Source organism: Pituophis catenifer, unplaced genomic scaffold (assembly GCF_029215685.1).
Source record: "Pituophis catenifer annectens isolate HBS135680 unplaced genomic scaffold, rPitCat1.0.hap2 SCAF_1, whole genome shotgun sequence".
NCBI lineage: Eukaryota > Metazoa > Chordata > Lepidosauria > Squamata > Colubridae > Pituophis > Pituophis catenifer.
This window is the reverse complement of record NW_027256881.1, coordinates 158,848,211-158,860,332: the sequence shown is the minus strand read 5'-3', so window position 1 is coordinate 158,860,332 and position 12,122 is coordinate 158,848,211. Positions and strand designations below refer to the sequence as shown.

The 12,122-nt window shown below is 35.9% G+C and overlaps 1 protein-coding gene across 1 annotated transcript in view; it reads left to right on the top strand.

The window, feature by feature from the left end:
- PKHD1 (PKHD1 ciliary IPT domain containing fibrocystin/polyductin) overlaps positions 1 to 12,122 on the top strand; it is a 184,027-nt gene that overhangs the window by 28,935 nt on the left and 142,970 nt on the right. Inside the window, exons 19-25 of the mRNA XM_070956611.1 lie at positions 39 to 166; positions 1,056 to 1,240; positions 1,877 to 2,015; positions 4,690 to 4,844; positions 6,966 to 7,150; positions 9,456 to 9,578; positions 11,414 to 11,519. Coding sequence (XP_070812712.1) covers positions 39 to 166; positions 1,056 to 1,240; positions 1,877 to 2,015; positions 4,690 to 4,844; positions 6,966 to 7,150; positions 9,456 to 9,578; positions 11,414 to 11,519 — 1,021 coding nt within the window. The remainder of the gene's footprint in view (positions 1 to 38; positions 167 to 1,055; positions 1,241 to 1,876; positions 2,016 to 4,689; positions 4,845 to 6,965; positions 7,151 to 9,455; positions 9,579 to 11,413; positions 11,520 to 12,122) is intronic.

The window sequence follows — 12,122 nt, the reverse complement described above, 5'->3', positions numbered from 1 at the left end:
CATTTAAGGAGGAATTTTGTTCTTTCCCTTCTTTACAGTTGTGCTTTGCATACAAAGGCTACATGAGCAATACCCTCTCCATTGCAGTGTCTTATTCCAATACCTTATTAGATACTGTGAAGAAACATGTGACTTGCCCATGGAATCTGAAATCCAGTCCAGAAAGGTCTATATCTATAAACATTCATTTTATGCACAGTCCCTTTCTTTTTAATATAATTAACTGCAATATGTATGCTTCTGACATATAGGCAATGGGACAAGTACTTAATGAATGGGAATCAAAATCACTTCTTTTGATGCTTTTGATTTCCAGATATTTCTGGGATACAGGTCTAAATATCCTTCCCCCATTTGACTATGCTCAGGTAGCTGAGAATTACATTTCAGCTATATCTGGAAAACTATTCTTATGTTCAAGAATAGAGACCTAACCATAAACCTCTAGTTTCATTCCAATGAGTATATGACTTTGATTTGGCAGAGTCATTTTGTAGGGCAGGGGGTTTCAAACTTTTTCAGGTCATGGAACTTGTTAAAAAAGAAGAAAAGCAATTCCATAATTCTGATCAAGAGACAGAGCTCTGATGAGAGCCTTTGAGTGAACTTGTCTTTGTTTGCTTGTTTGGCCTTATTCTCTCATGGACCCCATCAAATTCTCATGGAAATATATGGTGCCACAGAACACAATTTGAAAACTGGTTTAGGAAATTCACAGGAATATTCCCAACTTGATTGGGAATTATCAAAGTCAAGTGTACTTCTTTTAAGATGTTGCCCATAGTAAAATCTGAACATGGAATCAAATATGCAGGACGGTTAAGAAAAATGTCTACTTGCGTTTTCTGAATACTATGTAAAATGTGATACTGATATTTCTAAACATCTGTGATCTTTGGTGGGGGGGGCATATAGATAATGTATATTTATTTCTGCTTTCCTGGCAGTTATAAAAATAGTCCTGTCATTCAAATTCCTTTAAAAGTAAATTTCCTTTTAAGTAGACATTTAATATAAATTGAGGTGATGAATGCAAAAATATATTTCTCTTTCAGCTGGAAATTCATATGCATCAACCTTTGGAGAGACTGTCTGTATCATTCTGAATTCCTTAATGATCTTCCCAAAAATTCTTCAGTGTTTTTGCACCAGATTGATGTAGAAGCTCCTGCTGCTGCAACAGAGACATATGCCTGGTTTTTCATTGATGAGATCATTGTTTCAGATCAAGATGTATTTGGTAATCTGATATTTTGCTTTTTTTCTTTGCTTTGCTTTTGATAATATAAGAGTAAAATATGAATGAAGGGGCAAGACAAGAGCAATATTTTTTAATCAAAAAATAAGTGTTTGATAGAATTACAGTTATTGATAATTATTGAACATTTGAGAAACATTTCAGTTGTAGATTCTGGATCCAGTTAGTGGGAAACGCAATCTGGAAAGATGGGAAGGAAGCAAAGAGCTAGAACAAGCAAAGTTGATTCATAAACCTTATGCAGATATCATCAATATCCCAATCTGAGACACTGATTATCTAAGAAACCAAGGATTTAAACTCAGGGCTACACATACATATATAAGTAAAATTCTTAGATTCCGCAGAATCTGTTCTTTGTTGTTTCTAGGGCTAGTTCATATTGGCAGTAAAGGCTTCTTATTTATCTGAGCATTTCCCTTAACGTTGTGAAATTTTTGAAGAGCAAGTTGAAATTCCTAGAGAGATATTTATTTCAGTGGTAGAGAGAAGTTTTGATATAAATTACAATGCAATTACTTTTATTTTAAGAATCTATGCTATATGCACATTGAGTTTGGCAAGTGGTAAGTCTTGTCTTTTATAGCAATATTATCCCAAAACTGTTTTTCTTTCCAGTTTTTCAGAAAGAACCCTGGTCATCTCGCCCACATGGGAACCTCATAGAATCTGTCTTGGTTGCTGGCATCCCACCTGTATTTAATGTATCTTTTTTTGTAGCAAATTATCACAAGAACCTTCCTCTTCTCTCACTCAGGTAAGAATAAAGGTTCACACATATTTATGCTTTGATTTCCTTCCTTCCTTCCTTCCTTCCTTCCTTCCTTCCTTCCTTCCTTCCTTCCTTCCTTCCTTCCTTCCTTCCTTCCTTCCTTGAATCAGAGAAAGCCAGATAGAACTTTAAAAATAGTTGAGATGTGTAAAGTAGGCCAACTATATGGTAAAACATCTTTATTTCAGGGACTTTCAGAGCAAGTCAAGAAACCCAGTTAGGACTTTTCCTAAATTCAGTTTTCATGCTCCTCTTCAGAAAGATGTTCCAGTGTTATTTTTGCTATTCCCTCTCCTTATCCTGCCAAATGACGCCAAATGATTGAATCCTTATTTTCTGTCTGAGGACAAGTTAAAGAAAGCGATTGGTGAAGTCCCCTGGATTTGTTCCCCCATTATATTAGCTGGTAGAAAGACATTAATCAATATAATCTTGTTCATTGGGCTGGGATTGGGAAGAGGAGGCAAGTTTTGATAGATGGTAAATTGGTACTTCAATATAAAGTGTGTTGGAATAACAGGGAAAACCCTAACACTGGAACAGCCAAGGATGATTTAAGGTTGCCTTGGGGATAATCTGGGATCAGGTTAAGGCAATATTGTAAAAAAGAGCAGAAAATGGAGATTGCTGGGGCATGTTTGTGTTGTGATTAGATTCATGTAAAGAATGGCACTTAAGCGAATTGCATGCCTATGAAAGGCTTTAAATAGCATCCCATATGGATTGAAAAAAATCTAGACAGTCCCTAGATTGCAGCCAAGAGATATTTGAAACTTATCCAGATTGATGCAACCCAGGCAGGAAAGCTTTAATAGAAATAAGGATACATGCATTTTTCATTGGATGGAATTAAATTGGGTAATGGGTAGGGTGGGATAATTTGGTATACAAGATTAAGAAGAAATGTTGAATCTTGAGTAAGTGTGTGGGAGAGAGAAAAAGAGAGAGAAAATCTTGAAACTTTATTTTTTTTTTCAAATCAGCTCTAGCAGAAATCTTGCATGCAATTTAAATTTAAATACTAGACTAAAACAATCTTAGAAAGTCATTCAAAACAAATGTATACTTATATAATAACCAAGACCATAGTGTTAGCTTAATTTAAACTATTAATAAAATGTATGGACTGAATTTTTTAAAGGGACCCTTTAGATTTGAAAAAAACACTGAGATTTATGTGTTAATTTTATTTGACACTTTGGATTAGTTTTGAAAATGAATGTAGTAGGTTTAGAAAAGATAAACAAGCTAGTAATCTCCACAAGAGTTTCACAGAATCACTGGATGATATTCAGCCTGTATGTGGCAGTCATTTGATGCCTTTGTTTACACTTTATACTGGCACAGAAACTAATTAATCATGCTGGATGAAGTTTTCCCATGTGCTTAGTTTATAAGTATATCCAGGGTTCTAAGGAAATTGACTTTATGGCAAACATGTAATTGAACACAGTCAATAAATTAGGTTTTTCCTAGAAGTCTTCCTAGAAGTGTAACTATCCACATTATATCTTAAATCAGCACTTGTCATGCACTCTTCAACTGTCTCCCAAAATCTAAACTTTGAAGCATGCTTCTGTAAAAGCTTTGAATTTCGATGTCTTATGTCTTTTCCTACTGCCATCCAGTGGTTGCTGAGGTTTTCACAGCTGATTGATGGGTCCTATGGATGAATTGAAACGTTTTAATTATTTTTTGTAAATGTGAAGAATTAGGAATAATAAATATGTAATTTGCTTATTGACTTTTATGCCTTTGTAGTTTTTTGTATTTAATCACTAGTATTTTTCTGTGTTAGTAGGAATATAAATATTTTCTAATTTATTTTTCTTATGATGTATTTCTAATTGCATATGAATTGTATTAATGAAAATTTATGTTGGATCTGTAACCTTCTTTTTTTGGGATGAGATTTGAAAATTATTTTTGCATAAGACGTATGAAAAGCAATTTGAATTGTCTATAACAAAAGCTTAAAAAAATTAAGTTTGAGCTATGTGTAATTAAACCTATTATTTATTTAAGAATCTCTATTAAATTTTTCTCTGTTTTCTTTATTTATTTATTTTTTTTTTTAAAAAAATTGATTTATATGCCACCCTTCTCCGGAGACTCAGGGCGGCTTACAATGTGTTAAGCAATAGCCTTCATACTTTTGTACGGTATATTTATACAAAGTCAGCTTATTGCCCCCACAAACTGGGTCCTCAATTTACCTACCTTAGAAAGGATGGAAGGCTGAGTCAACCTTGAGCCTGGTGAGATTCGAACTTACAGTAATTGCAGACAGCTGGTGTTAATCACAATGCTATTAGACTGCTGAGCCACCAGGCCCTTGTTATTTTATTCAAAGTGCTTAATAAAAGACTTCTGGTTGTTTTGTAACAAATGCCTCTGCCATTCCAGAAGTTTTCCTCTACACATAGTGGAGGATTAGAGGCACCATGTCTCCAAATGTCGCTTATTGGGAAACATGAGGGAAAAAAAGCAACAATCGTATTACATTGTGCCTTGTTTATGGATTTCCTGCTGATTTCTGGTTGGAAAGGGACACATATAAACAAATATTCTAGAGCTGCATTTGAAGTAGCCCCGTTCTGAGACAGGAATGGTATTGCAAAACTTGCCTTTGTTTATTTATTTATTTATTTTCATGTAGCGGAGGTATGCCTTTGGAGGGACCTGAAGGGACTGATCAATTGTTAATGTCTATGAATGAGACAGGAATCAATTTGGCAGTCCAAAGGATACAAAGGGCAAGCCTACCTCTTGGAGGAACTTTTCAAATTCATCTGCCTGACATGGTGATTCCAGGTAAACTTGATCATAAAAAATAAAATAAATATGCTATAAATCTGATGTAGATTTACCTCTTAAATGTTGTATAAGAGTTATTTTGGCTACTTTTCATGCACAATAAGCCCAGAATTCTTGGTCCTTGATAAATTCCAGATATTAAAGCTATGACCAAAAATAAAAAAAAACTAACTAAGGAAGAAAGCATTGTAGACACGCAGTGATTATTCTAAGGCAGCCGTGTCCAACCTATGGCCCATAGACTACATGCAGCCCTGGACACAGTGGCGAAATCCAATTTTTTTTACTACCGGTTCTGTGAGCATGGCAGGGTGTGGCTTGGTGGGCGTGGCAGGGGAAGGATACTGCAAAATCCCCTTTCCCTCTCCACTCCTGGGGGAAGGATATTGCAAAATCTCAATTCCCACCCCACTCTGGGGCCAGCCAGAGGTGGTATTTGCCGGTTCTCCGAACTGCTCAAAATTTCCACTACCGGTTCTCCAGAACCTGTCAGAACCTGCTGGATTTCACCCCTGCCTAGACAGCTAATACTGCAGACTCACAAGATTGTTAACCTTTAACATTATTATGTGATTTTATATTATAAACTATATTATATATTTTATATGTGGCTTAAGACAATTCCTCTTCACTCAATGCTGCCCAGGCGAGCCAAAAGGTTGAATAACCATGTTCTAAAGTATTGTTGATTAAAATGTGTAATCATAGGACAAATACAGCAGAACAAACTAAAATTCACATACCTTAGTATTATAATTCATGAATTATATTTTAAGGCGATCACTCTGGACTTTAAATATCTGGATAATTATCAGATGGCACAAAGAGATATGGAAGCTTCTAACTTTTCCCTGTCACCTAATGCTATGTATTTATTCATGTTGACTATGGGGAGATGGGGTGTCTGGAAAAACAATGAAATGATGCAGTTGTCAAGGTTCGAAGTTGTCTCAAAATAAATAGCATTTCAGCCAAGTTCTTTATGAAAACCCATTCATTTATTAGTACGACATTCTGTTCCAAAACTCATTGCAGCCAGCAATGAGTTCCTGTTCCAAAACCCTTCCCTTCCTGGCTTGCTCTCCTGATTTGATTGGCCATCTTCCAAGTCATTCTACTCCTATCTTCTAGCTAAGCTCACAGGAATCCCGCCCCCCATCTCATCTCCTAAGGAATAATCTCTCCAGGGAATTAACTGGGTGAAGTGTCAAACGGTCTCTTGCCAGATGCTCCCCCTTCTTCTCTATGTCAGCCCTGAACGAAATGCAGCTTGAGGGGCTGATAGCAGTAGTCCAAGGTAGGTAATGCAGAGAAAGAAAAATAGTACTAACATGGTTGATAGCCTAGCCTATACTCTTGATGGGGCAACCAGCTAGTGTGGATGTGATTTAAGGTAGGATTGGCCAACTGAAAATTCATTAAATTCAATTTTTCTTACTGCCAAGGCCCTGAGAAAACTTATTACCAACATTTGACAGCAAATCACAACATTGCTAAGGGATTTACTGCTGATTTTGAAAAGCAAACCATAGAGTCTGCAGCAGTGGTGAAAATTTTTTACTACTGGTTCTGTGGGTGTGGCTTGGTGGGCGTGGCAGGGGAAGGATACTGCAAAATCTCCATTCCCACCCCACTCCAGGGGAAGGATACTGCAAAATCCCCATTCCCACCCCACTCTGGGGCCAGCCAGAGGTGGTATTTGCTGGTTCTCTGAACTGCTCAAAATTTCCGCTACCAGTTCTCCAGAAGCTGTCAGAACCTGCTCGATTTCACCCCTGGTCTGCAGTATTAGATTGTTTTAATTATTTTCAGCATGTTAAGCCAGACAAAACGAAAACTTTGAATCTAGGCTTGCCATCAACATTTTGCCAATGAATACTGTATGGTAAGGGGCCATGATTAATTCTTGAAATTTACAATTGGTCATGATAATTAGAATTGATCATGATGATATCACATATCACATACATCATTTCTTTGTGCAAATAACCCCAAATACTATACATATGTCACTCATGTCATTTGCATCATATTAGGAATTACAGTTCAGCCTGGAGATTAAAACCAGATTTTAATCTGCAACTTTATTTATTTTACTATTTTTCCATTTTCTTCCAGGTAACCCAGTGTCCATCTCTGCCAATCAACTCCACAGCCTTCTTCAAAATTTCAGTGATAATTTTACAGCTCAGTACATAAATGCCAGTGACTTCTTTGTATCTAAGATTTCACACAACTCTTATCAAAGTATATGGACACTGAGCTGGACTTCACTGATTGGTGATTTGCCCAATTTTATCAGGGTAAGACCAATTGTTTGACCTATTTTATTCAGAATGTTTTAAGTTAACATTTGTTAATTCACAATATCTTCTCATAGATGCAGTCTAGCCCTAAGTCTTTCTTGCTTCCCTGGTTGATTTATTTGTCATTGTTCTTCATCCTTTCAATTTTGCTGTTTACTACATCTGGAATTCCACAATGAGCTCCAACATACCTAGAGTTTTGATCCCACAGCCAAAGCCTATTGAGTCATTCAGTTATTTGATGCAACTCTTTTCCAGCCTATTTAACTCGGACCTCTCTGCTTGATAGGAACATCATTTTGGTAGGCACATGAGGAAATGAATTGAAAGACCACCTCACTGCATCCAACAGACTTCCAACATTTTTTTTCAGGAGCTCATGGTGATGCTTATAACTCTTTCATCTTATCTTCACATCGATCAATCTATAACATAGATTGGGATATAACTAACTCAGAGGTATTCACAGATGAGCTGGTATCAAACCATTTAGTCTAATGGAAGCAGTGATACAGTGTCATGATAGAACTTCTGCTTCCTGCATTGTGACATCACATCAATGTTCAAAAGGAGGATAGCATATTGTATGATGGTACAACACTGTCATTTAAAAAAAAAAACCCAGACCTAAGAATATACATGGACTGACTACAAATCATCCAATGAGCTTGTATGGTTAAAAGTGGAATTGAACCATATTCCCAAATCTAGTCTTACTCTTAAACCTTAACCATTATACGAAATTGTTGCCCACTTTACATCTAGATACTGTATCCAAGCTCACAGCAATTAAAATATAAAATACAAAGTAAAAATCAAGTTATATTCAGTTATGTAATTCCATCAGGTATTTGTGGCTTGTTATTAATGGATAGGTTGGGTAATGCATATGTCCACATCTTTTCCTCGCTCCCTTGCTCTCTCCCTCCCTTTTTGTAAAAAACAGCAATCAGGATTTTTTAGTAACAAGTAATAAATTTCAGGCATGAACAATCAGATCTACATGTGTAAGAATTCAATCAGATATTTTATTGCTCAAGTCTATATACAGGAATCGTTTCAGTTTGGCAGTTTGCACATGAGTAAGATTAGATAAGATTGAACAGGACATTTGGTGTGTGTGTGTGTGTGTGTGTGTATCTCACTTTGCCTTCTTGTGCCCACATAAGAATTCCAGACTTATTCCTCATTTGACAATGACTCCTGGCTCAGCCATTTTCTCTTCTATAAAAAGTAATTTTTCATGAATGTATCTACAAAACTCCAGGAATTGTTTTTGCCATGGAGAAATTCACATTCTAAGATATATTAATCTTCAATGAATCCCCAAACCTGGAAATTCTGGTAATTGCAGTGCCAATGTAAATGGAAGGCACTTGGTTGGAATAGACTGATATGGCATAAGATGTTAAATAAATTTACTGTATATACAGTAAATTCTACAACATTGTCTCAGCAGGTGGCAGCACCTAATGTCAGAAACTAAGCAGGGTCAAGTCTGGGTAGTACTTGGATAGGAGACTCCCATGGCATTCTAGATCTATACTGGGATATCAAAACCTCAATGGCAAACCATAGCCATTCTACTGCATGTTTGTGTCTATGAAGTCACTAAGAACTGACTTGATATGAGGTCACCTTTGATTTTGTCTGGTAAAGAATTGCTTGTAAATTAAGTACTGAAGATAGTAGCAGTTGTGAAATTACTACTATATCCAAAGAATACAAAAATATTTTTTAAGGAGAAGACAACAACAATGTAGCTAGATTTGGAGATAGTTGTGTGGAATCACAAAGTAGGTAGGCTTGGAAAATCAAAGTAAAGACTGCCTCTAGTTCACTTTGAGACCTGACATCTTCATGAATATGACCATATTATCTTGGCAACAATGAGAGACATGGTTTGTCCTGTGATAGGAGAGGAAATTTAAAAAGAAAAATTATTTACTATGCACTGCTCTTCTTCCCTGGTGTCTTTATTATATACTTTCCTGGTATTTTGATGTTTGGGGGAGGAGTGATTGAATTTATTGTGAAAGAATAAAAAAAATATCACAGATCAATGTCCAATGAAAAGGTAAGGAATTAACACATAGGTGCCATGTGCGTATACAACTAAATTAATTATAGTAATTTAGTCTGCAACAGCAAATAGCCAGAATCAGACATCAGGAGATTCCTGTATGAAAAGAAATTATAAACATTAAAACATTAAAAATAAACATTCTAAGAAATTATAAACACTATCATGTTACTGAAATAAGAAAATGTGAAGGAATTTTATTTAATTCTTTCTTCCAAGGTCTCTGATGAAAACCTCACTGGTCTTAACCCAACAATAATAAGCTATGTAGTATTTGATGGTGGAGTTTTCATTGATCCCATATTTGGAGATATGCTTGCTACCCCCAATAACTTTACACAGGTATGAAATTCACATGTCTTCTTGAAAGGAATTTATATGTACATGTATGTAGGAAGGATTAAAAAAAAATTTCCTACCTGTTTCATTATAAGAATGTGGGATGAAGGGAAAGGATCTTCATTTCACTCCGGTCACTTCAGTGGAATGAAGAAAAAGAGACATCAAATGACAGATTCCCACATACAGGCAATTGCAAATTCCCACAAGTCCCTAATGCGTGTGGAAGATGATAATGATGTTTATATTTTTATCTTATTATTCCTCCTGAAATAATCCATATGAAGTACAAGCAGGAACAAAATAGATACTAAACAATGAGAGTACATCTATTTAAATAAAAGTTTGATTATTACTCTACTCTCCAGTGGTTATTTTCTGTAGAACATGATCTCAACTGGGTCCTCTCCAGTTGATGTAGAAGTCAAATGCCAGAAATCTGAGCAATTGCCATCTGCTGGAAAGAACTCAAATGAGGCGAAAGATTGATTTAGAAAGTCATAGATGAGACCTGTTTATTGGCATAACTGAATAGATCGAACATTTTCATTTTCTTTCTACTGTCACTGAGGTAATTTGTGATCTATTTTAAAAATAGTTATTAAAGCAATGCTGTAGTTAATTTACCTCAGTATTTGAATTTTATGTTTTCTCCATCTGGATTCTTTTCTTTTGGATTCAACTGAATTGAGAGAAAGTCAACAAAAATCTTTTGAGAGAAAGTCAATAAAATCTCATCTAAACTTGGAGAAACTAGTTAGGTCAAGAAAGAGCTATGTATGTCCTTAAATTGGTGGTGGTAATCAACAGAAACCATTTGGCCCTCTATTGCAAGGGTGTAAACTCATGTCGTCACGGTGGCATCACATGATGTATTGGGACTTCTTTCCCCTTTGCTAAACCAGGCATGGGCATGGCCAGTGTGTGATGTGTCTGGCCCACAGGCTGGGATTTTGACAGCCCTGCTCTATTGGAAAGGACATTACCTGATTATTTACATGGTTTATTGAAACATGGTGGTGTTGGGTGCTAATGAAATCTTAAAAGAATATTGGTGTATCTACTAAGAGGTTAGCCAAAATTAGTTTCTTTTCATTCCAGTTCAAGTTAGATTTTTCTAACCATCTCTATCAAACTCTCTAGAGGTAAGATAAAGTTTGCAAGTCCCCAACACACAAAAAAGAGGAAAAAAGATGAAAATAAATGGACATGAAAAACTTGATCTTTAGTCCAAATGTTATAGATTTGACCCAGATTGCCTCCTGTCTTCCATTTACTCAAGGGTCTATCAGGTATTAAGGGAAACTTCTGTGAATTATACTCTTCTTCCCCTTATGGTCTAGTCCCAATCTAGGTGAGTTTGTATATAATAAAGCTTGTAACAGAAACAGCTACAATCCTAGAACCTGTTTAATGCAAGCCCTGATTTGAAATGTTTAGAAGTTGAAACAAGCCTGTGAGGGTTGCTAAATTGAAAGAAGGCCAATGGGCTTGCGACATATTCAAAAGACTCAGAAGGCCCTTGAAAACATTTGACTGGCACATTCATTTCAGATAGGCCACCTCCTAGTCTTGTCAAAATCTTCCTTTCCTACATCAGTTTGGAATTCTGTACTAGATTTTGCTCATAGTTGTGTTCTGTGTTGAATATTTTTCTTTTGTCATTAAAATATTAATTTTTTAGTTCACAGTCCAAACTGATTACTTATATTACAAGTTTTAAAACCAATGAGTATTGTCATTTTTGGGGTTTTGATTATTCTTAATATTCTGAACTGTTCAGTAGGTCTCAGTTGTTTTATTCTTTATTTCATTAATACTATTTTCTGTCAATCCAGGTTGTAGTTACAGTGAATGACATTCCAGCAAATTGTTCTGGCTCATGCACTTTTCAGTATCTCAGGGAAATGACTCCTTTAGTCAGTAGCATTGACTATTCAACAGGTAATGCTTCTTCAAATGGATATACTATTATTATCATGAAGGTTTATAGGAATTTTCCTCATTTCAGGGGGAAAGTGAAGAAGTAGCACAAAAGATCTCTAACTTTTTCATGGAATTAATGACTGAATGATAAAGTCTGAACCTTGCTGGTCTTTAGGAAATTAATGTATGCAGTCACTGGCCAAGTCACTGACTGAGAAGCATGACTGAAGATGACCTCAATGAATGGGAACCACAAGCTTTTTCTTGGGGCTCAACAAATTCTCCCAACTCTTGGGGGTCCCTAAGGTGCTTTTTCAAGAGGCAACGGAACTTTCTGTTTTTTATTTGAAGATGTTTCGCTTCTTATCCAAGAAGCTTCAACTCTGACTGGATGGTGGGGAATGGAAGTTTTATACTCCTTGCAGACAGCTGGTCATTTGCATTTTTTTAGCAAGTTGTTAAGGTTACCTGGAGGTTTATATGTGTCATCAGGGTCACCTAAGTGGTGAAAATTATTAAAGTATTAAAGTAGATAGATAGTAGATAGCAGCATTATGAAATGCCTTTCCAAAATAATATCTACCCAATTTAGTCATCCAATTTTCTGTGCTTTGAAATTTT